The 15,614-nt window shown below is 45.8% G+C and overlaps 2 protein-coding genes across 9 annotated transcripts in view; one reads left to right on the forward strand and one right to left on the reverse strand.

Annotated features, from left to right (window-relative positions):
- The window catches only part of AATF (apoptosis antagonizing transcription factor), a 182,749-nt gene extending 172,164 nt beyond the window's left edge, over positions 1-10,585 (forward strand). The window contains exon 12 of the mRNA XM_066363221.1: positions 10,064-10,585. Coding sequence (XP_066219318.1) covers positions 10,064-10,121 — 58 coding nt within the window. The 3' untranslated portion in view covers positions 10,122-10,585. The remainder of the gene's footprint in view (positions 1-10,063) is intronic.
- The window catches only part of ACACA (acetyl-CoA carboxylase alpha), a 328,759-nt gene that overhangs the window by 10,369 nt on the left and 302,776 nt on the right, over positions 1-15,614 (reverse strand). For all 8 annotated transcript variants that reach the window (XM_066363215.1, XM_066363212.1, XM_066363211.1 and 5 more), the window contains 3 exons: positions 14,129-14,306; positions 12,397-12,509; positions 471-625 (listed from right to left, as the gene is read on the reverse strand). In XM_066363215.1, the coding sequence (XP_066219312.1) occupies positions 471-625; positions 12,397-12,509; positions 14,129-14,306 (446 nt within the window). The remainder of the gene's footprint in view (positions 1-470; positions 626-12,396; positions 12,510-14,128; positions 14,307-15,614) is intronic.

A 15,614-nucleotide genomic window follows, 5' to 3' on the forward strand; every position in this document is an offset into this window, starting at 1 on the left:
TTGACCACTGCGCTGTGCAGGTGATGGGCCTGGCTGATGCTCAACCCCACGCATGGCCGCCACGCTCTGGGGGCAGGGCTGTGAATTCCCAGGTAACCAGAGTGAGGAACTGGCTTTGAGCTCAAACACCTTGCATGCACATCACGTGCAAGTTAGCTGCTGCCGGAACCCTGACACTAGTCATTCACAGCCCGAGCGCCGCCTGGGCAGCTCTCCCCAGTGGAGGCACGTGTGACTCAGTTTCCCACCAGTTAACTGGAGTCCAGGAGGTCACCTCAATCATAAACTGTTTTAGGATGATAGTGGATATGGAAAAAGGGATAAGTCTCCAAAAAACTGAACAGTAGTTTGATCAGCGCAATCTGTTTTAATCCAGTGCTAACGGCTCCCTGCGTGTGAGCCTGTGTGCATGAGACACACGCTTGCCTGCAGGTCTCTGACAAGTCAGAAGTGGCAACCACTATACTTACGTTAATAACACCCTTCTCCTGCATCCGGCCTGGTGTGTCGTGCAAGTCAGCAAACTGCACAGCCACCTGGTGGTAAATGGGGATGAGGAACTCCTCCCGCTCCTTCATCTTGTTCTCCAGCTCCTTCCGCTCAGCTGCACTGAGCTCAGGGGTGCCTGCAATTAACAACCTGCCCGTCACACTCCGTGGTGACCAGGAATCTCTGAGCTGCTCCATTGTCTTCACCCCCTTGGCCGAGTAACAGGCCTCTGTGAGATAGCAGACCATCTTTACCTTGCCACAGGGAGCCCACACGTCCTTTCCTGGCTGAGTCAAAACCAGGAAAGCAGCCATGGGAGTCCCTATCCCCAGGCCTCCCCCTGAGCAGGTACGAACCACCACCTGGAGGCTAGTGTATCTCATCATCTCACCACTGACAGCCAGACCCGTCCTTTCCCTGTGAAGGACACCATGCCCAGGCCCTGCTGACCAGCCTCAGAGCAGGACTATTAGAGTAGGGACATGGTGGGGCAGCATCCCTCATGCATCCAAGCAGCCCCTCGCCTCATGTCCACTCCAGCAGCCACCCCGTGTGATGAGGGTGAATGACTTCTAAAGTCACAAGCTGCTTTGCTCTACAGCTTGAATTGCAGGTTCTCTTGGCCTAAAGTAAGTAGAATCCAACCTAGTTAGAGTCAGGTCTGTGTGTGTCCTGCCGGCCTCATGGACTTCCTCCCCACCCCCGTCTCCTGCCTGGGCTGCTGCTGACAGCAACCCCTGACCACGGTGACAAAGACATTCTAGTTCTTGGGCTAAAAGAGAAGGAAGAGGGAAAAAGAGGGTGGCAGTCCACGAACCCTATCTGGATCATAAAGCACACAGTACACTCACTCAACACATAGGAGACTTTGGAATTCCTAATAACAGGGACCCTCCCCCATCAGCAGTGTCCCAGGAAAGGGGCTGCTATGTTGTACTTTTATTCCTAATGACTCTCAGACTGCCTTCTGGGCAATCAATACAGAGAATTTAGTTGCCTGCCTAGGAAGGAGGAGTAAGTCCAGCTGAAGGAGCAAATCGGGACAGCCCCTGGTGTTGAGGACAACCTGAAATGCTTTGTCACCAAAGCTGACAAATAAATACATGACCACAGATGATGGGATGCAGAGAGAAAGGTCTTTTTCCAGCATGTCTATCTGAGAACAGGCCTTGCTTTTTATGCCCCTATGAATCATGTGCCATATACAGCCTTGGGCTGCTGACTGAGCCGTAAGTGTTATATACAAACACATGTTAATAGAACAGGGATGCAACTATAATACCTAGTTTCATTTTTATGAGGTTTTTAGGTGCTCAACTCTACTTTTTCTTTTCTTTTTTAACCCATCACTACTTTAAAGCTGTGAAGAACAAAGTGGGAGGCTATCTTTTCTTGGACTCTCACATAGAGGACAGCTGCTGACTTCTCACTCTGGGTCCCTGACACCTCAGCAGCCTTTCTTCCAAACCGGGAAGCCAGCACGAGGGCACCAGGCCCACGCTGTGGGACGAGATGAAGGCCCACTCATTCGAGTGTGGATCTGCCTGGAGAACTGATGGGTGGAGGGCCAACTGCTTTCTTCTGGGCTGAAACTGTCTCAGTCGTAACACCCTCAACAGGGAAGCAAACATTTTTCCTTCTCCAAAAAAAGGAACCAAGACTCCTTGAAGAAACAGTTGATTCCAGGGCTGGAGGAGGAAAAATATAAGATGAGCCTGGAACATATTGTCACAAAGAACAGGAAGCGCTGAAAACATGATTGTTAAAAGGACATGGGAGCCATTTTGAATGTGTTCCCACTGGCCAAGTCTAGGACAATTTGAGTAGCAAATTTATCAAAAAAGATAATGTTTATTAGGAGACAGATCATTCATGGAATCAGCTAAGACCCTATGAGCCCATCCTGATATAAATGATTAAATGAAGAGAAGGGAAGGGACCACTCCTTTCTAGCTGAATAACAATTAGTAGACATAGAGTAATGATGGAGTCAGAAAATCGCCATTTTACAACCATCACAGTAACTGGATTATCAATGCATACTAAAAACTAGTGGGTGAAAGTTTGATGAGGATCAGGATATTTACACAGTCTAAAAGTATCTCCTTACAAATTACTTATGAATTACAAAGAGGAAAATGGTAATTTTACAGTGGATTAGCCTAGTCAACAAAACCTTAAAACAAGTAATCAAAGTTACCATTACCAAGAGTAGGACCAACTGGTATCATGTGCCTCCTGCTGTAATGTCTAGAGAAGGATATAATATTCCTTTTGCAATCTTCCTGCCCAAAATACATTGTCTGAAACCAACCATGAGGAACTATGAGAAAAGCCCAAAGTAAGGAACATGCTACAAAAAAGTGGCTTGAATTCTTCAAAAAAAGTCCAGATCATGAATAAGAAAAGGTCAAAGAATTATTCCAGATTAGACTAAAAATAGTTCACAATAAATTGTAATGTGTGGTCTGGGATTAGATTTCAGACAAAAAAAGAAAATAAACTATATAGGATATTATTGGGACAACTGGCAACATTTTAATATGAATCATGGATTAGACAGTAGTGTCTCAATGTTCTAGTTCCTGATTCTGATAAATGTACTGTGGGTGTGTAAAGAAAAGTCTGTGTTCTTGGAAACACACATTAAACATGAATAAAGCAGAATACAGACTATTCTCCAATGGCTCAAATAAAATGTATGTGTCTGTATGTCTCTCTGTGTGTCTGTGTCTCTGCGTGTCTGTGTGCAGACAGTGAGTGAGCACATGCACATAAGCATGCAGAAATGACAAAGCAAAGGGGACACTATGCTAACAATAGGTAAATCTGAGGAAAAGGCAACAGAAGTCCTTTGTCATATTTTTATAGATTTTCTGTAAAATTATATACAATGAAAGTTAAAAAAAAATGTTCAAGCTGGCTCCCCAATGCATACAATCAATAATCAAAGCTAATATATACTACAGGGCACTAAGTGCTTTATCTATTCACTCAGTTCATACTTACAATAACCTTAGGAGGTTGGTATTCTTATTACCCTCATCTTAAAGGGGAGGAAGTGGAGGTACCAAGGATTTCTGTAATTTACCAAGGTCACAAAGCCAGCAAGCGGCAGAGCCAGGACCGAGTGCAGCACGTGGCTCCCTGGCATGTGAACACTGTTAGGTCGTCTCCACTGCTCACCTGGGGCAGAGGACAAGGCTTCAGCTGCAGTACAGTGGTCTCTGGGTTTCAGAAAGGGCTAAGTGATGATGGCAGACTCCTGGCTGGTGAAGCTGAAGTTCCATCTTAGTCCCATTCCACAACTGAGACCAAGACCATGTCTCCAGTAATTCCCACTCTGTGGGCCAGGCTTTAGATTTAAGGGTAGCTCCACCTCCCCTTAGGAGGTGGGGCCAAAGACATGGCCACATAGGGAGTCTCAGACCCTTGCCACATTCTCCTGGGTAAACAACTAACTAATGTGTATACATGCACCAAATATGACACAGACCGTTTCTGCACCCAGTGCTCTCAGAGTTGCACAGCTCATATGTCAGCACACATAATTCAGACTTAGGTCTGGTCAGCTCTTACCACCTCTGCCAAGCTGAATACCTAAATGTTACCAAGCGCTTTCCACGTTGCTTCACAAGCATCATTTCTAATCCTTATAACAACCCAACCTCACAAAAAGGTGTCTATTTTACAAATGAGAAAACCAAGGCTCTGAAAACTCAGTGGAGTGACTTGCCCAATGGCATCTAGCTCTTAAACAGCAAAGTCACGGCCCTGGCCGGTTGGCTCAGTGGTAGAGCGTTGGCCTGACGTGCAGGAGTCCCGGGTTCGATTCCCGGCCAGGGCACACAGGAGAGGCGCCCATCTGCTTCTCCCCCCCTCCCCCCCTCCTTCCTCTCTGTCTCTCTCTTCCCTTCCCGCAGCCAAGGCTCCATTGGAGCAAAGATGGCCCGGGCGCTGGGGATGGCTCCATGGCCTCTGCCTCAGGCACTAGAATGGCTCTGGTTGCAACAGAGCAACGCCCCAGGTGGGCAAAGCATCGCCCCCTGATGGGCATGCTGGGTGGATCCCAGTCAGGCGCATGTGGTAGTCTGTCTGACTGCCTCCCTGTTTCCAACTTCAGAAAAATACAAAAACAAAAAACAAAACAAAACCCCCCCAGCAAAGTCAGGATTTACACTTGGGTCTGGGTGTCCCTGAAGCCTGTGTTCCTCCACGTTACCTGGGACTGACAGGGGTCAAGCAGGTGTCCTGGCAGCTGCCCCAGAAGAGGAATCAGCTTGTGTTAGAGAGGAGGTGAGAACCTAGCTGAGCTCTGGGTGCAGAGCGGGAGGCCATGTGAGCTCAGGAGCAGACATTCTGCAAACAGGGCATTGGCTTTACCAAGCTGGAGGGAAGAGAAGGTTGGCTCTTGGACTAGCAAAGGTCTTGTCCACCCAATCATGCTATTCCAGAGCTTTGAAAGAACAAAATAATCACTTAAAATGTTCTGCCCCACTGAGCTAGGGGATCACAAAGCACTTCCCAAAGGCCACCCTGCGAGATTCCTTCAGTAAATCTTGACCACAGCTCAAGATATACCTCACACTGACCTGTGGTGGCACAGTGAATAAAGCGCTGACCTGGGACACTGAGGCTGCAGGTTCAAAACCCTGAACTTGCCTGGTCAAAGCACATATGGGAGTTGATGCTTCCTATTCCTCCTCCCTTTCTCTCTCTCTTCTTCTCTCTTTAAAAATGGATAAATAACATCTTAAAAAAAAAAAAAAGACCTACTTCAAATAAAATTCAAAGCAAGGAAAAGAGAGCAGAGAATATATGTATTTTAAATGCACACAAGAAAGTCAAGGATTTGTGGGCTTTGTTTTAAGGTGGGGGAGGAAAGGTCTTCTAAATTTTATTTTCTAAAAGTAAAATGCTGCTCTTAAGCTAGCCAGACCCTGTGCAGCACACCCAGGCCCTCTCCTTGTACGGCAAAGCAGCCGGCCTGGTAATGATTTAGGGGAGATTAACAAATATGTCAATGTCTATTTTCTGCTTAATTTAAAAGCGGCGTCCATAAAGATTTTTGACTTCTGAACCCTGTTCTCCTGAAAGAAAGAAGGTAAGAATGAGGAGGGGGATAAAGAGTGATTATCCTATCATTGATCGTTTGTCAGGAGCATTTCTTATTCACTGGACTATTGTAAAAAGCTAAGCTCTCGATCAATCCTGTAAGCTCCCTGTACAATTAAATATCTTGGAATGGTTTTCTTTCTTTTCTAGCCAGATTGCAGGGCCTCAGGGTTTTTAGGAAGGCAAGCGCGTGTGTGTGTGTGTGTGTGTGTGTGTGTGTAAGAATGTGCCACAGAGGAAAGACATTTCCTAGAACCCTATTTCAGGAAAAGGCTGAATGAGAGAAAAGAGGTAGGTTACTCCCATCAAACTTCCTTCCCAAAATAAAAAGTCCCCATGATATCCTAGAACTCCAACTTTATAAACTTTTAATGTAAAGAGTTCAAAACAGAACTCTGATCAAATGAGAAAGGCTAACATTATTGAGATGTTACTACTACTACGTGCTGAAACTATTTAAGTATCTTTCACCTCATGTAGTCCTTGGAACAACCCTAAAAGATCACTATCTTACAGATGAGGAAACTGAGGCACAAAGAAGTGAAGTAGCTTGCCTAAGGCCACAAAGCTGGGAAAAGGTGGAGCTGTGATTTGGGCTTAGGGAGTCTGGCTGCAGAGCCCATGCTCTTGAAATGAAACAAGTTAAACTGACCCACAGTGTCCACAGGGCAGCAGCCTGTCAGGTGTTCCCGGGCCAACATAATGAAAAACCACATCTCTCCTCCATGGGGTCAAAGCTGAAGAACAGCTTCCGAGGAGAGAGCTGATCTGTGCAGCAGGAGGTATTTGCTGCCCAGCTACCACACTGAGGGCGGGTGGAGAAGGCCGCCGCACCCTGTGGATGAGCAGGCCATATCCTATGGAGGAGGGTATGGGAGGAGGGGTGAGACCTTCAAAGCTTAAAATAAAAATTGGGCTACAAAAATTCTCTGCTCAACCAAAGGCACTAGACAACCTTGTAGAAATCTTTCCTTTTCTGAGCTCATTTTCTCATTTGGGTTTGGTCTAATGTGTGTTAGTGTAACAACAATATTAATCTGGCAAACAAGAAACATGTTTTGTAAAACAATGAAATATTAAATTGTTTCTTTTTTTTAGTTATACTGACAAGTGTATGTAAATTAAAACCCAATTTTAACTTTTATGGGCCCTTCTTCCTTCTCTTAAGAAAGCAATTTGCTTTGATTGGTTAAATATAAAGTTAAGACAAGAACTAGACCACTTTCCGTACTAAGCTCCATAATATCTCAGCTATAGGAACATACACCTTAACCCTGAGATTGAAAAATCAGCATAAAAAAAGACCAGAGTCTTATTAAGATTCAGAAGTACAAACCTAAATAGCAGTTTAAAAGATCTATGTAATGATATTTCCTATGTTGAAAGAAATCTTTCTATAAAGATAGTAAGATACAGTGGGGGAAAAGCCCTGCAAAACTACTTCCGATTCCATAACAGGTGTGCCTTTCCTTTCACAAAGCATTCTTGAAGAACTGCATAAATCAGATCCTGTTTTAAATGCCTTAAGGGAGCTATTTAGAAGGAACCCTGCAGTGAATCCTTTGGTAAAGCAAATAATCCTTTTGTAATGGGAATAATTTCTCCCAATGTATCTAGTTTTTCTTCTTCTTTTTTTTTAAATTCCATTTTCATATATCTGCTTTTCTTCAAAGGGGGCCATACCTATCTAAATATGACTTCATTTGCATATTGATTTTAACAGCAATCCTCTCAAGGAATGTTTAACTCTAAGGTTCCTTACAATGGCATTAGTGCTCTGATATTCATATTTTAAAAAAAATCATTATAGTAAACAAAGAGATTTCCAAATGGAAGAAAGAATATATTACTCCTCCTGCAGCTCCATACCCTGTACCCCCATGCAAAAATCCCAAAGAATTTTCTATATTAGAGGCCACACACTGGAGCCTTGTGTCGGGCAGGTGCAGGAACAGGGATTTGGGTCAGCTGGAACCAAGTGGGGCAGGGCGTCTCAGACATATCCTGGTGACAGTCTCCAGGCAGCAGAAGCTTAGGTTCAGTCTAACGAAATGCCCACCAGGTGCCGCCTGCCCAAGAACTGTGAACCACGGCTTCCCGGGGAGAGGCACGCCCAGGTGCTTCTACACGTCAGTCAGCTGGACAGACCCGACCAAAACGACCCTCCTCCTAGAAAATGTCGTCACTATTGCACTCAGTTGCATCAGACTGAAGAATGATTTCAGTGCGAGGAGGTAGGTTTTAAGCTGCTGCTAATTTAAGAAAGGAAGCCCGATCCTATAACTTCTACCTTCATGACAGAAAACCTTACAGTGTCTCTTATTGGCCTACCTCCCACAGAGCCCAGTGGCTGGGTGGCCACAGCTCTAGTGAGGACACTCACTATACAATAGGCGAGGGGGCCACACACCACTTCCCAGGCATAGGTATTGGAACTTCTTTCTTTCCTAGTAAGGATGCTGCTTTCTGCTTCAAACAAGCAACTTCGGCTCTTTACATCTTGAAGATGGACACAAGAAGTGGAAACACAAACACACAGCTCAGATGTTTGCATGACCTCTGCCAGAAAGCAGCTTAGCCACTCCCCTCGATCCCCTAACCCAAGGCAGTGTCCTTTCCTGTCATCCTGGCTGCTAAAGAGAATGTGTGGCAGGCTCCCTGATGCCTCTTACAGACTGCATTCTCACCTGCAGCCACCACACACACCCTGCACCCAGGTGCCCTGGGCCAGGTGTGCTGGGTGCTGCCTCTGCCAGTCATCAGACCTTCACTGCAGGGCACACTCCGGGTAGGCACAGCCAAGGTGCCTCATGGCAGGCTGCCTGGTGGGCTGGGAAGGGCTCGCGACTGAGATGTGTGTCTGGAGCAGAATAAAGTTCCACCAAGAGCCTCCTCTGCCCGGATGCTCTTTGAAACAAGGGAGAGGGACAGCGGAGAACTTACAATTGCTTCTCACTTGAGCTGGACAGTTTTGATTTGTCCTTTCCTTCTGAACACAAGAGGAGAGTATGGACCCAGGAGAGGACTCAGGCCACAGCACTCAAGGGGCCACACTGGTAAGGCCATCCACTCCACAGCCACTCTCCCTGCTCTTGTCTGTGAGGTGAAGTGGGACACCAGAGAGCCACAAAGAGGCCTTGCAGGGCTCGGGCTCTGTTTCCAGAGAGGCATTCAATTTGCTGAAGGCAACCAGAATGAAGGATGTAAGTCTCCCCACACTGACGCTAACTAAGCCCCAGTTCTGAGAAACCAGGGGCAGGACTGGGCCAGCAATGAAAGATTCTGAGCCTGACCAGGCGGTGGCACAGTGGATAGAGTGTCGGACTGGGATGCAGAGGACCCAGGTTCAAGACCCCGAGGTCGCCAGCTTGAGCGCGGGCTCATCTGGTTTGAGCAAAAGCTCACCAGCTTGGACCCAAGGTTGCTGGCTTGAGCAAGAGGTTACTCGGTCTGCTGAAGGCCCGCGGTCAAGGCACATATGAGAAAGCAATCAATGAACAACTAAGGTGTTGCAACAAAAAACTAATGATTGATGCTTCTCATCTCTCTCCCTTCCTGTCTGTCTGTCCCTATCTATGCCTCTCTCTCTGTCAATGAAAAAAAAAAAAAGAAAGATTCTGAGACTTGGGCTGACGTCACCTCTCTTTCTGGGGTAACCCTCCCCTCACCTCTGTCAGGCATCCACGTATGTAACTGTTTTCATACTCACTGATATCATCACAGAACTGCAAATTCACCACCTTCCTACCTAAATTAAGTAGGCAAAATGACAAAAGGTCATTTAAAAAAATAAAAATTCTGAAAGAAATGAAGTTAGCTGCTCAGAAATTAAACATTAGTCATTGTCCTTAGAGAAGAAATAGTAATTATGTTTTTGAACACAGTCACTGGATTGTGCATTGGTTTGTCTAAGTGATCTGACAGTGTGCTCCCCAGTGCACAGGCTGATTTGGGAAGAGACTGGGAACACCAGATAACATCCACTCCTACAGGCTTTCTCCTAAATTGGGTTTTTCTCAGTTGGCTTGGCTTTAGATCACAAAGGAGAGAATTCTTGTCTTAATTTTGACTGTGCTCAGGATTTGGCAGAGGTAGAATCTGAGGAACTCCCGAGAAGAGAACACAGGGAACCATAACTTCGCTGTGGGTTGCAATGTGAATTTACATTGTATCTCAGATGATTCATTTAACTCTTCTTTTTGCTTCAATCTCCCCATCAGGAAAATGAGCTCACTTCCACTCACTTTGTGAAATGTGTTTTGGCAGTCTTTGGGTCTAGGCATTGAGAAAGCAGCTGAAAGCCAATGTGAATCCCGAAGGGACTGGGTTCATAGCTCGTTCTGCTCCAGCCCTTCTGACCTGTCATGTCACAAATACACCTGGGGTTGTATGGTCTCCCCAAAAGACAACAAACTCCTGCGAGTCAAGGCTACTGCTTCTTCTTTCTTTCTGTCCCTAGACCACTTGCTCCACGAGGGGACCTAAGCCACAGAGTGCCTGGCCCTCTGCTCTTCTGATGATTCAGATGGGAAGGAATGACGCCAAGCCCCATGTTCCAGAAATGCCTCGCTGACCCAGCACTAATGTCCAATCATCTGATCCTCACATTAGCTGTGTGGGGGTGTGAGTCCCACTTTCTAGATGAAGAAACTTATGTTCACAAAAGTTAAATAATTTACCTGCAGGCAACATAACCAAGACTTGTACCTCGTTTTAATTCTGCATCTACTGCTCATGCTCCCAAGCTGCCTTGGGCCAGAGCCTGCTCCACATTTAGCAGGCTAAGGATTCTTTCTCTCATGCCATGTTGGTCAAGGTTAAATAAATATGTTTTCCTTCAATGCGAACAGTAAATTGATAATGAGATGATTTGTAACAAATGATTAAACGGCTATCACTGGGGAACCCCCTCCCTCTTCCCGTCCTATGTTTCGAAAGTTAAAAGGTGCTGGGTGAAGGAGGGAGCACTATCACTTTCCTTCGCGAGGAAGCAGCTCCAGCCCCACACCACTTACCGTCCTGTCCCGTTGTTCTGCAAACAGATGTCAGAGAGGATCCCTCTGCCTACCACCCAGTCACTCTGAAGGGATGATAACAGCCATCGGGGGGTTAAAAAGAGGCAGTGAACCCCCAGTTAATGAGGAGGAATTCAGCAGGCAGTGTAAGATAAATGGAGCTCTCTCTGCTTCTGCTAGAGTCAGCATGAACTGCGGCCCCGCGGCTTGTTTGTGGCAAATGGACTGCACGAAATATCAAAGGGCAGTGATCCAGAAGAAGACCGACTTTGACAAATTTTAAATTGGCCAGAAAGAAAACCAGTAAAAAAAGAAAAGAGAGAGAGAGAGAGAGAGAAAATTATGCAATTTGCTGTGTCCTGCAATTGTGGTATTGCTGCATTTGTACAGAATTAGTGGTAAGAACAGCAGCAACGATCGCTGGATGCTGGGAGCAATTATGAGCCATCTAAGTGAGATGCTTATCAGGGGCTGAAGCTTTTAGAGCTTTCTCTGTGAACAGTTGTGAAGAACTTGCTCTTGAGCTGCAGTTACTTTAATTAAAGTGTACGGGTTGGTCAGAAGTAATTATCCTGTTTGGAGAAGAAAGGGAAAAAAACCCACCTCAACAACTCTGGGTGGCAATGGATTTTAGAAACAACTTTGCCAATTTCTTGTTGGATGTGTGCATTTCCTATAAAAGGGTCGGGCTGCAGTGGGTTAGAGTTATTGGTGGCTGCTGTGTAATGGCAGACAACGGGACACAAACAGGGCTTTGTAACCCGAGTCAGGGTGTATGGTAAGCCAACGTGGCTCAGGGACCTGAATGTCAGGATGTGGGAGCAAACGCTCAGAAGTTCTGGGTCTCTACATGCTGAGGCTCTAGAGTCCACAAATGGTACTTTGTTAATTAAATTACTATTTGGAGCATAAATGAGCTAGCATCTCTCTTTTTTTACATCTTACATTCACCATATTTTCCTACCTTTTAAAGACAACCTCTCTGTTTCTCTGAAAACAAAACCAACCAGCAAACAAAAGAAGCTCAAGCAATTATCTTCGTTAACACAGCAATGGACTCAATAGGCGATCTAGGCAGAAAATCAGTGTTTTGAAAGAATCTGAAGCTCCTTCAGACTCAGAACTCAACACAGGGCTCCCAGGGTTTAGTCCTATGTTCAAATTGCAAGCGCCTTCCAAAAGCTCCAAAAACAAGTGAGCAGCAGAGCCCTGGCTGGGAGCAGGAAGCGCACACGCTCCCAGGGCAGCTGCTGCCACAGCCTGTGTTTGGAAGCACAGGGTGCACAATCTTTATTTCCATTTCTCTCGCTCTAGATGGCCCCAGAACACCGGCGGGGTAGGTCTCCAGCTTTCCTATTCCACGGCACTGACTCGCACGCACATCACTCAGAAACGAGGTGGGTTTGTCCAGAGAGATGAGGGGAAACAGGATATTTCAGGCTAGCATATTCTCTGACTGATTAGTCTGCCCCCACCAGCAACTTCTAGCTAATCATTCTTTACAAGGTCATCCACAAGCCTAAAAAGATGGGCTATTTGAACTATAAGGAACTATCAGAAGAAAAATCGAGTGACTTTTGCTTTTTTAGGGCCCACTTTCCCTCCTATTACACACACTATTTCATTCCACCAAGGTTCTTACCATAGAGGGGACAGTAAATAAAGATTATCATGAATTTGATCAAATGCTTCAGTGCCTCCTCCCCTGGCCTAGAATGCACTCATTACAAATCAGCTGAATGGCTCATTGATTTGCTAGGAGGACAAGCAGACATACCCAATCGCTCAGCCAAGTGGATGTAGATGGGGTCCACCCGACGCATGGTTTTCACCAGATCCTTTTTGCGGAATTTGATTTCTACTGTCCCTTCTGGCTCCAGAACTGATCCCCTGGATCAAACAGAAAGAAAAGAAAACATGACAAAACAAAAGTAGAGGTACTTTAAAGGAAAGAGACAAAAAAATAAGGCCAATTACAATTTGTGGACCAGGAAATAGCTTCATTATGGTTTTGCCCACCCATGGTTCACAGAAGTAATCCCAGGAAGAGGAGCAGGCAGCGGAAAAGTGTCTGAGGTCTGAGAAAGGCCGGGCAAAGGCAATCAAAATAATTCTCATTATCACACCAGTCTACTTCCATCTCAAAGGGAGAATACAGACACCACTATCTACAGGTGACAAGGGTAACAGGACAGCGTTATACTCCAGGGGCAGGGGAACAACCTCCACCACGCAGGCCAGACAGTGAGGGGCCAGCGCTGAGCAGCCCTGCACACAGCTGCCAGTCTGCTGGAGCACGCAGACACGGGGCCAGGTTGAGCAGTAGAAAAAAATGTCCTGCTACTGCCATGGAAATGACAAAGTGAAAAATCTCATCTATCTAATGATGCTCTATTACCTGGAATTTAACCTAAACTCCGTCCTTTATTTCTAAACTTTTATATATAAAAAAAAAAAATTACAGCTCATGCTTACTGTGTGCATGACACTGTTCTAAGTGCATAAACATTTTCGCAACAGTCCTGTGCCCAGTCTACATCCACTGTGAAGTCAGGTACTAATATCCCCACCTTATAGGTAAGGACACTAGGTATGGCAAGTTCAGAGACTTGTATCAGTCTAACAAGTGGCAGAGGTGGATTTAAAAACCACAGTATTGTTCCAACATTTGCAGAGTTGGTTATCAGATGAGGGGATAGGTTAGAATATAAAAAGAATAAATTCCTAAGCACAGAACACATGGCGAATGACTTGACAATAAAATGACTGTACTCTCCTAAGCAGCTTTTGAAGTAGGAGGCTGACATTTTTGGGAAAGGAGAGACGCAGGTGTTCAGATCACGAAAGGAAGTTGGATTGGATCCTTTTCATTTAAGGATTTTCAGGTACCACCTTCCAACAAAAACCTGGGATTTTCTCTGGAAGTTCTCTGGGTGCTGCAAACAGTGTTTTCCATCTCTCCGGGAACATCAGAGTGAGATGCCGGACTCTGGGGGAGAAGCTCTGGTTTGAATCCCAGAAGGTGGGCGCTGTGGTAGACCTCAAAGACACCAGCTTGCTCTGCAGACAAGGAGAGGCAGTCTGGGGAGAGCAAGGGCCGCTCCCAGTTCCTTACTCAGCAGCAGCAGAGCTGGGTTAAGGCCCTAGAACTTTAGACTAACAATTCAGTCCTTCTGCTCCAACTCGCTCTCAGCTCCCTCTGCCACATACCTGAGAAAGAGTGAATAGGCATATCTGAACAACAAACAGGAAGAGAGGACTGCTCTGAGTTTGGGGGTGCCTGGAATAGAAGACTTCATGGTAAAAGAATCCGGTGTGAGGGATGGTGCTGAGAGAGCCCAACTCCAGACTGATTTCCTTCCCATGCTAGCTGACACTATTTGGAAAGTCCATTTTCCTGGGCATGGAGACCTCTGGGAATGGATACATGCCAACAAAGTCCTCCTGGTTATAATGTTCTCCAGGAGGACCCCAAGAGACAGTAAATGGAAACAAGAAAGGAACGCTACCTGCTTTCTCGGTCAGCATACATCTCCATGTGCCGGGGGTTGATGGTGGGATCAATCACAACCCAGGAGCCACCCCGGAGCTCAGCCTGGGGAGGAATGTAAACCATCACAGGCTGCGAGCACTCCCGTAAGCCGTCCACGATGTAAGCACCAAATTTCAGCACTTGGTCGTACATGTCTATCGAGATTGAGACAAATTAGAAATCAAGAAACAATGCTTCCAAACACTCTTCAGGTCATCACACACACAGAAAATAATATTTATATGTGTCCTCACGAGGTGGTCAGAGGTACAGGTCTGAGGGTTCAGAGACCCCAGGTCCCATTTGGCCACCCTGAAGACTAAAGGGATTACTGCTCCACCTGTAGCCAAGACTCCAGGGAGCTTCAAAAGCACAGAGAAGCGCACATCTTTAACAAGATTCAGTGTGCAGGCCCCTCGATGGCATATCCATCTTCTGTGCTCCCTGAATTTCTGTACTCAGGTTTCACCACATTAATTCACACTTGCTCTACAAACGTTGAGTATTTTTCATGTCAATATGTGATCTCTCTCACTACATTAAGTTTTCTGAAGGAACTATTCAAGCTCTTTTCAATTCTTTTCATGATACTTAGCATATGATAAGCTCTTAATATGTGCAGCTAATGGAAAAGGATCCTTCAAAAACTGTATCTTTCATCTTTGTATCCCTAGTGTCCCGCCCAGTGCCTGGAGCATAAGTTAGTGCTCAGTATGTGTCTGCTGAATGAGTGAGCACATACACACTTTGGAAAGAACACAGTGAGGAAGAAAAACTAATTCTTTAAAGGTTGCCATTTTTATCAGGGTTTCAGTGAGAGAAAAAACCCAACTGAAATGCATATGTTATTGACTGGAAATGTCTCATGGACATATAAAAGGAGCTACCTTTTTTATTTTTGACAGAGACAAAGAGAGAGAGAAACAGATAGGGACAGACAGCAAGGGACAGAGATGAGAAGCATCGATTCTTCGGTGTGTCACCTTAGTTGTTCATTGATTGCCTTCTCATATGTGCCTTGACTGGGGGGGAGGGCTACAGCAGACCAAATGACCCCTTGCTCAAGCCAGCGACCTTAGGCTCAAGCCAAAGACCATGGGGTTATGTCTATGATCCCACGCTTAAGCCAATGACCCCGTGCTCAAGCCTGTGAGCCCGCGCTCAAGCTGGAGACCTCAGGGTTTTGAACCTGGGTCCTCAGCATCCTAGTCTGATGCTCTATCCACTGCGCCACTGCCTGGTCAGGCAAGGAGAAGATATCTCTTCATTTTTCTAAAAAGTATACTTTATAATGGCCCCCAAGGTCATGAGCACCTGAAGTAAAGGAGTCCCTGGACATAAATAAAGTGAGTCCTTGAAGTGTAGGATCAATTATTTATTGCCCAACAACTTATGTACTTCTTCCCATTTCCTAGCTCACTAAAGTCTAAACATTGCTAAAGCTTTAGGGTAGTGGTTCTCAA

The sequence above is a fragment of the Saccopteryx leptura genome, chromosome 2 (genome assembly GCF_036850995.1).
Source record: "Saccopteryx leptura isolate mSacLep1 chromosome 2, mSacLep1_pri_phased_curated, whole genome shotgun sequence".
Classification (NCBI taxonomy): Eukaryota; Metazoa; Chordata; class Mammalia; order Chiroptera; family Emballonuridae; genus Saccopteryx; species Saccopteryx leptura.